This window comes from Papilio xuthus, unplaced genomic scaffold (genome assembly GCF_000836235.2).
Source record: "Papilio xuthus unplaced genomic scaffold, Pxut_1.1 DF828780.1, whole genome shotgun sequence".
NCBI lineage: Eukaryota > Metazoa > Arthropoda > Insecta > Lepidoptera > Papilionidae > Papilio > Papilio xuthus.
In genome coordinates, this window is record NW_013529869.1 from 4,615,475 (window position 1) to 4,629,230 (window position 13,756).

General features: G+C 34.4%; 4 protein-coding genes across 5 annotated transcripts; 3 read left to right on the forward strand and 1 right to left on the reverse strand.

The window, feature by feature from the left end:
- The first annotated feature begins 1,339 nt into the window (after window positions 1-1,339).
- LOC106128343 (ephexin-1-like) lies at window positions 1,340-4,829 on the forward strand. The gene is made up of 9 exons (XM_013326672.1): window positions 1,340-1,493; window positions 1,592-1,774; window positions 1,848-2,052; window positions 2,164-2,332; window positions 2,458-2,597; window positions 2,678-2,827; window positions 2,906-3,044; window positions 3,195-3,396; window positions 3,470-4,829. The coding sequence occupies exons 1-9, from the start codon at window positions 1,415-1,417 to the stop codon at window positions 3,634-3,636; spliced, it is 1,434 nt and encodes a 477-aa protein (XP_013182126.1). The 5' UTR covers window positions 1,340-1,414; the 3' UTR covers window positions 3,637-4,829.
- A 302-nt stretch (window positions 4,830-5,131) lies between these two features.
- On the reverse strand, window positions 5,132-7,117 carry loj (p24 family member logjam). The gene is given in 4 exon segments (NM_001312345.1): window positions 5,132-5,719; window positions 6,185-6,303; window positions 6,536-6,799; window positions 6,904-7,117. Coding segments are annotated over 4 exon segments (582 nt in total). The 5' UTR covers window positions 6,994-7,117; the 3' UTR covers window positions 5,132-5,610.
- A 304-nt stretch (window positions 7,118-7,421) lies between these two features.
- On the forward strand, window positions 7,422-9,482 carry LOC106128248 (tRNA pseudouridine synthase-like 1). 2 transcript variants are annotated; one of them, XM_013326550.1, is made up of 6 exons: window positions 7,422-7,453; window positions 7,662-7,790; window positions 8,230-8,439; window positions 8,607-8,702; window positions 8,772-9,012; window positions 9,226-9,482. In XM_013326550.1, exons 2-6 carry the CDS (start codon window positions 7,729-7,731, stop codon window positions 9,457-9,459), a joined length of 843 nt encoding a protein of 280 aa, XP_013182004.1. In that variant the 5' UTR covers window positions 7,422-7,453; window positions 7,662-7,728; the 3' UTR covers window positions 9,460-9,482. The 2 variants fall into 2 exon arrangements, with proteins under 2 accessions (XP_013182004.1, XP_013182003.1); XM_013326549.1 differs by lacking the exon at window positions 7,422-7,453 and adding an exon at window positions 7,471-7,580.
- Mkp (MAP kinase-specific phosphatase) lies at window positions 9,432-10,270 on the forward strand. The gene has a single exon (XM_013326551.1). It carries the CDS (start codon window positions 9,456-9,458, stop codon window positions 10,032-10,034), a length of 579 nt encoding a protein of 192 aa, XP_013182005.1. The 5' UTR covers window positions 9,432-9,455; the 3' UTR covers window positions 10,035-10,270.
- Window positions 10,271-13,756: the final 3,486 nt, after the last annotated feature.

Consider the following 13,756-nt stretch of genomic DNA (forward strand, 5'->3'; position numbering starts at 1 on the left):
TTTTTTTTTAAATGGTAACCTTGTTGCCGGATATAAACTAATGAATTTGCAGGATATTAATAATCGTATATTCACTATATTTAACTATTAAGTTCTTCTGTTTATCACCACTTACAATGTATTTACATTGTTTAGTAGTGACAGTACCAAAAATATTAGGATTTGTTAACATACGTAGAAAATTTTGAAAAATATAATTGCGTATTTACTTTATTCAACCAGATTTATGTAACTACTTGCCTCATAGTAGAATAACTATTGATGTAAAGCGTCGATACGTTTACATTGTGCCTTATTTTCTAATTTCCTGTATAATTATTTCTTACTTGTATCAATATGTAGGAGATTTCTATTGAAATATATATTCAATTGGTATAGACAGCCCTTGATTTATGTATATGACCTTGAAAGTGTAAAAAGGTCGAAACCTACATTGTTTTTAATAGTGGAAACTGAGCAGGCCTCTTCTGACAGACAGCCAACTGGAAATTTAAACAAAAAACTTTAATAAAATAAGTCTGATCTTGTTCTTTTATTGCGGTCATTGAGAACCGCATACTTGACTTTTTTTTAACTGGCATCACGTTGGTCGCCTTTCAAGGAATTGTTATCGTAATTCGCATTAAATTGAACGTAGCAAACTTTGCTAGTTTGTATTACGTCACTAATGGCAGGAATTCTCATTAAAAGCAACTGTCAACAAGCATTTAAATTAAAAGGTTCTAATGTTTTTTATAATAAAAAAAAAACACGGAAACATTGACACAGATTTGTTTAAAAATTTAAACAAATTTACAAAACATTTTATAATGAAGAAATACATTTGGTTTCATTCTTAATATCACAATGTAAGTTACTTAGCTAATCCAAATATTAATACGATAAGCAAAGAAATCGAAAGCAGGCATATTATGTCAGTTAATCTAGTAATAATGTACAGATCAAAGGCGTAATAAAACTGGAAAAACATAATAAAATATGCAAAACTGTTAATGCATCAATGTAATTAACAATAATTAACACGTCACCGAGGCGCCCACAAACACTATATTTATAAATGTTTGTGTTAATTTTTATCACTTCTATTAACCCCTTAAATTAATATGACCTTTACTTATCCTTGATATTGATCTCCATGTATGCGTTATTTATTTTCATATTAGCAATGCTCGCGTTGAACGGCATTGTTTTTATTACGTGTGCCTAATCTTGCACGTAGTCGATAACGATATTTTTAATACTCGTGAATTTTTGTAGAAGTGAGAATTAACATGGATATATACTAGTGTCTTATCTAATAACATATCGAGTTAAATTAATAACATTGTTGTTTGCACAGTCGGCGTGCCGTGAGAGCGGCGATTCAGACTCGGACGGGTACGAAGCGAGCGCGGCGCGGGCGCGGCCTTCCGCCATGGCGCTAGTGGCGCCGCGCGGGCCCGCACGCACTCTCTGGTGCGAAGTGCCCGAAGTGCTCAACTCAGCCGTGCTCAGTGAGTAAATAATATATTAACTTCAAAAAGCTACGATAAGTAATTCTCAACGTTCGAAATGATCAATGGTATAATATTTTTTTAATTTTGCGGAGCAGGCTCACTAGCGCCAGCACAGAAGCGTCTGCAAGAGGCCAAGTTCGAGGTGCTGACGTCGGAGGCGTCGTACCTGAACTCTCTGAACGTGTTGGAGGCGCACTTCATCTCGCACCCCGCCTTCCGTGACCCGCACGTCCTGCCGCCGCACGACTGGGATACGCTATTCTCTACCATATTGCCAGGTACATACATTACAATGTAAGCTCACTAGCTTCGCAATCACCACTATCTCTAACTGTCATATTCATGTTACAGTGCGTAAGTGCTCGCAACTATTGATGATGGACCTAGAGAAGTGCTGGCAGGAGAACATCTTGCTGCAGGACATCTGCGACATCGTGCGGCGGCACGCAGAGGCGCGCTTCCACGCCTACGTCAAGTACTGTGAGAACCAGGTGCTGATGGTGCGCGCGCTGCAACGGCTACGAGACCGCCCAGCTTTCGCCAACGCACTCAAAAGGTATACCACTGGGTGTGAGCAGTATATGATTAGGCGGTGGTCGCATAACAATAGATGACCTACTTTGTCGTATTTCCGCCTCTTGCGATAAACTTACGAATGATGTATCAGACTGGAGAGCCACCCGGCGTGCCAGAGTCTGTCGCTGCACTCCTTCCTGATGCTGCCGATGCAGCGCGTGACGCGGCTGCCGCTGCTGCTGGACGCCGTGCTGCGCAACCTGCAGCCCGCAGACCGCGAGTACGACGGCTGCATGCACGCCCTCGCCACGCTCAACGACGTGAGTCACTTCATCACACCTAGCACACTGGCGCCACCACATTGTTTGATAAAACATGGTGTCGATATCACATCTGACTATTAGTATAACTAGAAATACTTTATGTTGCATTGTGTGGCGCGCAGTTCGTGTCGCAGTGCAACGAGGGCGCGCGCAACACGGAGCGCGTGGAGGAGATGTTCCGCCTGGCGGCCGCCATCGAGTTCCCCTCGCACGCGCGCACCGCGCCCCTGCTCGGCCCCGCCTGCTCGCGCAGAGATCGCAAGTATGACTCATTTCAAACATATAAAGCAACATTTCATTTGCAATTAGCCACTACTAAGTTCGCAATGTATTTCCATCTAGGCCGATCCGGTGGCTGGTGCGGTCCGGCGAGATGACGCAGCTGATCTGGAAGGCGGACGAGCTGAAGCTGACGTTCGGCAAGAAATTCCACAAGGTGCCGCTGCATCTCTTCCTTTTCAACGACCTCCTCGTCGTCACCAAGAAGAAGGGGTAAGTTGTTACTCCGGTACCACATTACACTTGTCCAATATTCTCCAATTGGAAACAATTTCTTATGTCACGTGTCAGCGAGGAGTCGTACCTGGCGGTGGACTGGTGCGCGCGCTCGCTGCTGGAGGTGTGCGAGGGTGCGGCCGCCCCGCCCGCCGCCAAGCACGCCCTGCTGCTCACATTGCTCGAGAACAGAGATGCGCGCACGGTAGAGATGGTAAGTATACGGACTTAAATACAAAAAGAATTTTGGTCATGAGCGGAAATGTCCCTCGCCTTCCTCAACCTTGAGCATTAGGTCTTACGCTCAGCCAGCGTATGTTTTTAATGATGTAGCCGGTTCAAGCTAGTATCTTGATGTGTGCAGGTGATGTCGTGTCCGAGCGAGACGGACCTGTCCCGCTGGAGCGAGGCGCTGGCCCCGCTGCAGGGCGGCGCGGGCGAGGCGGTGTACGCGGGCTGGGACTGCCCGCAGGTTGCCGCGCTCTACGCCTACGCGCCCGCGCAGCCCGACGAGCTGCCGCTCGCAGAGGGAGACGTCGTCAACGTCACGCGTAAGACCAGCGAAGGTAATGCAAACATTGATAAAAATTATTATTTACGTGATGTTGAACTTTGTGGACTAACTCGAATGTATCATAGGTTGGTACTACGGCGAGCGCACGCGGGACGGCGAGGCGGGCTGGTTCCCCGGCTCCTACACTGTGGAGATCGCGTCTGCGCACGTGCGCGCGCGCAACCTGCGCCAGCGCTACCGTCTGCTCGCACTCTCCGGCACATACCTCGGACACAGGAAGCGAGCGCCCTAGACTGAAACTGCACTCTAACTTCTCTTTCACCGTTTACATATTCAAATAATTAAGCGAAATGCTATTTAAAAAAAATCTATACTACTGTAATAAAATAAAGGGGACCAAATGTTTCATAAATTTTCCGAGGGCAAAATTACTTGTCTAAAACTAAACGAATCATGAACACATTCCTATTACTTCTGAATGATGCATTTTCTACTAATTATGAAGTATATCTGTAGCCAGTAGCCGTCCAAGCACTGCCTTATTACTGTTTAGAATTTAAGTATAAAGTTAACTTGGTCTGTAGCGTAAGTGACGTGCACCGAACTGTGAATATTGGTGCTTATTTATTTAAGAAGACATTATTACAACTTAATTATTATTATTAATTATTAATTTGATCAACTAACGATTACTATTTGTATATATATTTAAAAAAAAGTTAAATTTATGAAATTAATTTGAAATACGAATGAATATAATGTTTAGGCTATTTTTATGTGTGATCCATTGTTATAAAAATGATGCTTTATGTTTTTAAGAATTGTATGTAGATTATTGTACAGTTACGTTTGAGATTCGCAGCAATTTATTGTACAGATTATGTTTAAAACTCTACCATAGACTAGGTGTCATCCGATGGCTTTGCTTGTCCGCTATATAAATTAACTAGTCAACTAGCGGACAAGGAACTAATTAAAATTGTTATACATTGATTTATTACATTCCTTTGTTGTTTTGCATCGTAATAAATAATAGTTCGGTACTTTTTTAGACTTTTTGAGGCAATGAAACACTATAACATTGAAAAGAGACAGATTGCTATAACTTCGTAGAACTATCTCTATCTCAGGAACTTTATTTTTTAAATGTCGATTTGATTCTTTTATTGATTTATTCCGAGTGAAAAAATCTAAATTTTGACGTACAAAGTTTTTTTTTTAAATGTAGAATTGTAATATTTAGTTACCTATTGATTTGTAAAGCGACGTATAATTAGAAATCCTCAAAGCTTTGTCTAACAAATCTGAATACGATATGCACAAAATTACTTAAAATCCAATGTTTAATGAAATAAGACCGCGTATGAATACGATTTTATAATAGTATTTACATAAGTAAATTATTATAATTGTATATACACTTTTTTAGTAACTTGCTGAGACTTGCATATTATGGTGTTATACAAAATAAACAATTTAATTTAATCTGTTTCGTTTTTCTTTGTCTATGTCCGTTTGACGCCTTCACATTTTTTCACTGCAATGTGATGCATTTGCGTTGCTGTTAACGAATAACCCAATTTCTTTTTAATTCCTGTATGTATATCAGTCCTCAAGGCAACTTTTTTTCGGGCATTGTCCGGAACGGCGGGACCTATTTTGATGGGAAGGTGGCTGGCTGATGAACGCGGCTATTTTTTTTTAATTCTGCTCTGATAAAGTTGCCAGTATTTTTTTTTAAATAAAACAATTTGTAAGTACTCAACATTTATTAATATACTTCTATAGTCATTTTGAAGGCCGATTCATTACATATAAATCAAATTCTTTGTACAATAACAATTAACACCACATAAAATTGGCACATAATTTTAATATTTGTTAACTTTTTTAAGTAGAAATATATCACACATTCCTGCATTACAGAAATATGCCTAAATAGGTATATAAAAATATGTCTTTTAATTAAGAATAAGTTTGGAAGTTATATATCAAAAATATAATTAGTATGTACATTAAGCGAAGAATTATTATTATAATTATTATAGTAAAAAAACTATTTAAAATAACTGCATTGTGGGAATCAAGAGTATTATTTAGGTATTTATTATTTAAAAAAAAAACCCAATTTTAAAAACTTATAAAAATAAAAAAAAATCAGAGATCATCAAACATGAATGACAAACACAATTAACAGAACTCAGTCAGAAGGGAGTCAAGACAATAACAATGAAATAATCTTAGAATTATTACACAAAAAATCAAATCATATTCTTGTTTTGGACGAGTTATCCTTAACCTCAAAAAGTTTTCTTACAAAATACACCTGCAATGTCCCAGTAGCTGCAATAGCTAGGATCTGGACGAAGGACCATCTAAAATTAAAGAATAACAGTTTGAATTGTTTAAAAATACTTAGAGACATAAATAACACTAGCTGTCACCTGTGACTCCATATGCATGGAATTAAAAAAAAACATAATTAACAGCCTATCTGTTCTTCCAGACTATATTGTATATGTATGCAAAATTTAATTGAGATTTGTTCAGCTGTTTTGATACCTTTAAACATACATCCATCCATCAAAACATTCACATTTATAATATTTGTAAGATATACATTGTAAGGAGTTTATTTTCACCACACTGTGCCGAGTAGAGACAAGAAGTGATAGGTTACAGGATGATGTAAATCTGAATTTCAATAATGAGATGAAATACAACAGCATAATATTATTTCTCCAACAACATTGATGAGTTCATTAATTCCAATATAATAGTGAACTTGGATAAGCAAGAAACCTCTAAATGAGTTGCTGTCAGTCATAAAAGAAACTTACCTAAGTACATAAGCATTATTATCCTGCAACAAGTTGTAGTCTCGTGACTCTCTCGCTCTGGAATGGTATTGATACTGCAGAATCTCATTGATGTTGTGCTCCACAAATTGAATAGAATGCTATAAAACAAATAGGTACTTATTAATTGTGCTTATTTAATGTAATGTCATTTTTCATAATAAAATCTTGAAGATATTCTGAATACAACTAAAAATCTTCAAATATCAGCATCTATTTTGCAATTGATGCTGAGTATAAACAAAATAATCAGCAATTTAAATATTAGCTTATATGACAACCTCTTTCACAACTGCCTTAGTACTAACATCTGAGAAAATTAAAAAAACTTACTGTAAAGTTCTTTATATTCATATCAAGCTCTTCAACCTCCTTGGCATACTTTTCCCACATGTCGTATCTGATCACTGATAAGTACAAGTTCACCAGCTTGCCTGCAAACCTGGAGAACTGATTGTCAATACACACGGCGTAGTATCCACCCGAACTCGTTTGATCTGCGTACTCAGCGCTTTGCCGCCATTCGTATGGATGAACAATTTGCCCATTAGGATGGCGCACCGCAAAACCACACATACCATCTCCTCCTTTTAACACCTGCAAAGTACATCAAAATATTAAGTAAACATTAAAGAATTAATTAACCTCATTTGTAATTAAGCATTTTTAGATTATACCTAATACACCAAATACAATTTTACCTGATAGCTAGCGTAAAATGTCGCACCAGGTTGCACATACTGAAAGTAACAATCTTCTTTGCCCGCATCAATGTGTACTTTGTAGTCCATGGTAACTGCAGGCAAATTCTCGTACCATGGTCCCGGTGATGTTGATAAAACATCGCCCACAATTGATAAAATCGTAAAAATTAAAATTAACACGAAGAAAGTATGCCACGTCCGTTGAGCCATTTTTTGATTTGTTAGTGACAGTTTGGTGACATCGAAATGTTAGCGTCAAACGTCAAACGTCAAAATTTCAAAATGTCAACATAACAACGCAAAACAAAAACACAAGCAATGTATTTTTTTTTTGGTTATTTAACTTTAATTTAACTTTAAAGTTCAGAAAGTGTAGAAAGACAAAAGATTTGACTTATTCTATCTTTTCAAGCTTGTAATTGTTGCTTTTTATTATACATTTTGGTTTGTACCGCTTTACTGTTTTAAACCTATGTTTTTTTTTGTTGTTATCTATTTCCTATCAGCTGTCAGTGCAGCAGTGACATTTGCATCTTATTTTAAAGAGGTTATGTTTGTATTTTAAACAATTTTTAACTTATTATTATTTAAAATTAAAGCACAAATTTATACAAATAAATAAATATGAAAGCTAGATATCTCACATACTTTTCTTATATAGGCACTAAATTTAGGTACAAACATTTGCAAGTATACAAAACGTTTTGTGTACTACTTTTAAATTTTAACCTATATATATTTTTATAACTTTCTAGATCCTCTGAAAAAATATGGCTGAAAAATGGTAAAAACTATCCTGATCCTGAAAGTATACAGGGTCTGATGGAAATTGGGCTCTTAAAACTGCGACCATTAAATTATCCTAACCTCACTTTGTCTAGCCGGTAAATAAACATTTTATTTTTCGTTACCTGAAATGAAATTAATACGTATTATGTAATGACATTATCAGACTCTGAATCATTTAGTTTCAAAGTAATATCCCAGTTTCTTTAGTGCTTAGATTTAGGCGAAAATTTTGAATGACACTTGTTTGATATAATAATTTTTTTTGAACACAGTTATTTTGGTACGACTACTGCTACGCAGAATACAAGGTCTTTTATTCCATCTATTCCAAATACCATCCTGTTCCATTCAGCCATTGTGCAGTTAGGAAAGAACAAAACATCTTGTGGGATCTTAGTCAAGCGCTAGTCTGTTCATTATAAAAAACATCCATTGTAACAAACTTTTGCAATTTTTATATTAGTAAGATTGTAACATTGACATTATTTATGTATGTAGAAAAATAAGTATACTACAATTTATGATAAATTACAGTACAGATGGAGGAGTGCATGCACTTAATTCCAGTGCACATTTTGACCTGGAGAGATACGGCACCAATGTTTACGATCCTGAATATATTTCGAATGAATTAAACAAATTTTTCTACAAAATTGAAACAAGCATATATGTGAAGAAATGCCTCAGAGTATCAGATGAATTCAGTGCAAGATTTAATGCTGTGTCAAGAACATATTTATATAGGTAACATTTTAAATTAATCTTTAAAACGTATTTTACATGCGTACATGCTTCACCTCAAGTGGTGAACATATTCAGTGATCAGTGTACATTTCAACAAGTCAGCAGCCAAATTCACATTACAAAAATTAAGTTTTTGTTTTAGAAATTTGCCTTGATTTTTTTTACAGACTAGCAGTGCTAAAACCTAATATTGTACTTCCTGAATCTAGTATAATTGCATCATATTTGCCTATAGAAGAATGGAAAAGATGCCATTTTATTAGGTAAATTGTAACTTAAATACTACTAAGTAACATTATTTTTATTATCTTTGCTAAACATATTATTCTTAGAGTTCCAGGTTTTGACATTGAAAAGTTTAAGGAGGGTGCAAAATATCTTGTTGGCTATCATGATTTCACTACATTTATGAAATTCAACAAGTTAACAACACACAAACAAAACCGTAGATTCCTACAGTCATTTGATGTGAAGCCGGGAAGACCATTAATCACCAGCTACTCTTGTACACAGGATAGTGTATTTGATTACTGGGATATTGAGATTAAAGGGAGATCTTTCGTTCATAATCAGGTAGGTTATTATGTGTAATTTTAATGTCGTATCTTTTCTTTTAAAATACTATTCTAATTTAGTTAATTATATGCTGGCTTGAATTCAATAGATTATAAAATCTTTATACATTCACGTTGGTCAGTTAATTTCAATTATTTTTGAGAGATTTGCAGTACCTTTGATATTAATTTTTTTTCATGCTAAACACTATTTTCATTTTAACTTTCACAGATTCGTCGGATGGTGGGTACATTAATTAGTGTTGCAATAGGAAAAATTCCTCCGGAAGAAATAAAAGTGATGTTGCAAGTCCCATCAAAACATTCCTGGCACACTTTTATTCAGAACTGTCCTCCTGATGGACTCTATCTCTGCAATGTTGAATACAACCCTGAAGATTTAGTTTACCAGAAAGAAAATATTGTGCAGCAGCCAAATACAGAAAGTGACAGTGATGAAAAATGAGTTTTTTACAAGAAATAATTAAAAACAAACAAAAACTGAAAAAGACAGAAACTGTAGTGACAAAAGTAGATGGAAAAAGATATATTGAGGGTAGACAAGAAAGTATTGCATTACCGAGCAATTACGGTTTCATAGTGGACACAAAACCTGATGATGTACCGGTTTTAATTGCTGATTATGTATACATAGGCTCACAGGATTGTGTTGCAGATAAAGTGTTAAAAAGTTACAATATAACTAATGTACTTAGTCTAGGTATTGATGTAGATTTAAGTGAAGTTAAGCATAAATATGTTGAATGCTTAGATTTACCAGAAACGGATATAGTGCCTGTAGTTAAAAAGTCTTTGCCTTATATCTATGACTCTGTAGCCAATAAGGAAAATATTTTGATTCATTGCAACGCTGGTGTATCTCGCACTTCTATGGTTGCAATAGCATACTTAATGTCTCTGGGAATGGAATACGACGATGCGTATCGTTTAGTAAAATCTAAAAGACCCGCTATACAGCCCAATATCGGATTTACTAAACAATTGAAAGCTATAAATATTTCACAAATGTCAAATTTGTGATATAATCAAAGTTCTAGTCAAAATTTACCTACAAACAAGCAAGGCTTAAACAACCTGCGATGTATGATATATGTTTGATGACCCTGTATAAGAAAAATCTTTTTTACGTTGTCAAAAACTAACATGATTTGTAGAAAACAATGGCGCTAGTGTGCTAATCAAAAACTCTTGATAATATTATAAATGCGAATTGTTAGATAGACGAATGTTTGTATGAATTTCCATAATGGCTGAACGGATTTCGCTGAAATTTGGCATGTCTGTAGAACATAGTCTGGAAGAATTAAGTTTTTTTTTAATTCCGCGCGGACGGAGTTGCAAGCGACATCTAGTAAAACAATTATTTTGAAACAACTTTATTGACAATACAAATGAAGTACTGACAGTGAAATGTTTTACGGCAGCGATAACAGTATATAAATTATTTCTTATTCAATATTTTTATTTTACATTCGTAATTAAAAATCTGGAAGCACTATCAATTAATAAGGTACAATATGTAATAAAATCTAGCACCGATTCATAAGTCATGAGCTAAACTTAAACATTATAACATAAATTTCCAAAATAATACAAATCAAATCAATAAATTTTCATAAAAAACAGCCAATTCATTTTATTTTCCCTTTTAATTTTTTAATACATTGTTTATTATGAATATAATTTAATACAGTTATAAATAAAGAATATGTATATAAAATATATATAATTATATTAAACCTTTATGTTTTGTATTAAATGGAAAAGGAAGTCTTATAGTTATTGGGTTCGTACTAAAACATAAATTGGCACTATTGAATATAATCAAATACTGGTGGTTACATGGTTATATAATGTACTTTAAAAATACAAATATTAATATTATGCTTTATATAAATAGTTTAAAATTGCCAGTCGGCTAATACACAACCATGTACAGTCAGCGTCATATAGATCGTCACAGACAAGATATGCAAATATATAGGTACATCAACAGTAATCAATTATATCGGTACAACAAAAGTCCTCAAAATAATAGATACATTCACCCTGCTCAAATACATCGGTACATACACAGCGTCAAATATATGAGTACATGCAAGATGCTCATAAATATCGTAGCAGCCACAGCGTCATAAGTAACGAAGCAGTCAAGGTGCGCAAAAATATCGGTACATTTGACAAAATTGAACTCTATCTCTATATACTTGTGATACAATTTTGAATAAACTACTTCTGTTACATTCATTTGACACTCTGCATCAAACCATTTTTCAAAATTTACTAAAAGTGTTCGACGCGGATGACAGACATTATGTAGATAAAACCAACATCAAATTTAAGTTTGTCATCATATATGCTAGTTTGGTCTCGTGGCCTTACCGTTCGCCGCCGTTGGTACGTAAGGTCGGCGGTTCAAATCCCAAGCCACTATTTTTTTTTTGATATTTAAACTTTTTAGTTTTAATATCGAAGCACATGTAATTAAACTCTATCGCCGTAGTTATTAGGTACTTTTTGATATTGTCTTGGACTAATGAGTTTGACCGTTAAAGTACTTTTCTATTTCAAACAAAAATGAAGGAGATAAAGCGATGCTTTTGGCATGTAATTTGTTTATTACTCATGTTTGTTAAACTTGTACCGGTAAAAATAACACTTTTACTTTTACCTTTTACTGATACTGATTATATTTAAGAAACAAAGAAAAAAAACTGAATGTCAATATCCAAACTACATCAAATTTTTGGTCGATTGCAATAAACATTCCAGTGTGCGTGGGCGCACACATATATGTAGATAACACTTGTACGTATAGTTTCCGCGCGTACCATTCTTAAAACCCGCAAAGACAATCCACGCTCCGCCCACTCACTTCACCCGCGATGGTCTGACATAATTGTTGTTAACTTTATTTAAATTTCTTTCTACCCAACAGCGAAAATTATAAAAAAAAATTGTCGAGCAAAATTTACATTAACAAATTTTTACTGGTTATGAAAAAAATAACCCCGTGATTGATAAAATGAAAAAAAAGTAGCCTGAGATTCGAACCGGTAAACTTACATATTACGGCAAACATACTAGAATACTGCGCCAAACTAGTATTATATATATTGTGACAAGGCAAAATTTGATATTAGTTAATACATATCTGTCATATTCGGCGTGACAAACTTTTATAAATATAAAAGTTTGTCACGCCGCTTAAATAAGCGTTATGACAGGAGAAGAAAAATATTGGGTTGCCCAGTAAGTTCGTGCCGCTTTATAAGGAAAATTGAAACCCTGTTCTCTTAAATTTTTGGAAATGTTTTTAAATTATATTGGTACAACTCTATACCTAAAACGTCTTTTATTATTGGATAAAATTTTAAAAATTAGTTTTTATCTCAACCAATGAAATGAAATTATTCACAATATAGAAATTTTTGTGACGTTTGATAATGGTGGAAATCCGGAAATGAATCCACTTCAGCTACAGTCTATTGTAAGCTTCATATCGAAAATCAGAACGAACTTTCCGGACAACCTATAATGTTAATACAAAGTGTCAAATGAATGTAACAGAAGTAGTTTATTCAAAATTGTATCACAAGTATATAGAGATAGAGTTCAATTTTGTCAAATGTACCGATATTTTTGCGCACCTTGACTGCTTCGTTACTTATGACGCTGTGGCTGCTACGATATTTATGAGCATCTTGCATGTACTCATATATTTGACGCTGTGTATGTACCGATGTATTTGAGCAGGGTGAATGTATCTATTATTTTGAGGACTTTTGTTGTACCGATATAATTGATTACTTTTGGTGTACCTATATATTTGCATATCTTGTCTGTGACGATCTATATGACGCTGACTGTATGTAAGATTAGTATTACATAAAAAAAATAATGGTCTTTTAATTATATCCCTTAGTAATTTTTGGTGGATAATAAAAAATTGACGAGTAAATATAACGAGTATTACTTGGGATTTGATTCCAAAGTGAAGAACATCATTCAAAATATAACATAAATTTTTGAAAGTCGTTAATGAAATTGTTTTATTTGGCGCCAAAAATCTAAAGGCTATGGATTTTTTTTTAATGAATCTCGATGCAATTACAGCTATGACCAGTATTCAGTCTTTGAGCTTTAGGTAAAATAAAAATTATGTCATTTTTAATAAACCCATGAAATGTAGTCACAGCAATACAATTTCAATTCTCAAATTTTACACTTAAGTACTGATGCAAGTTGAACTCGCGATAGTCGTTAAAATTTTATGTAAACAAAACTTAAAATTTACATGTAAGCTTCTCCTCTATCTTTTTTTATTGTACTTATTTCTTATATCATTATATACAAACACATAAGTAAAACAATTTAAAACTATGCATAATATATAAAAACCTGTCTTTAAAATCCAGTAACATATATTAAGTACGTAAATCAAAGTGACAAGCATTTAAAAACGTTAATTACATAAGTTTAATGATACATATATTTAAGTACAGATATTCATGCAAACAAAAAGCAATTTTTTTTTGTTTCCATAAACTAAATCCATATTTTATTTAAGTACCAAGCCATAAATACTAGAATGAGAACTTTCATGCTTAATATAAACACGAGTTTTCTTTTAATCAAAATTGGCTGCAGTGTAAAATTCTTTTGCCTAATTTTGTTCAAAAACAACATAAAAACTTTTTAATTTCTTCGTCTATTACTTCAAAATCCAATCCAGCCAATTA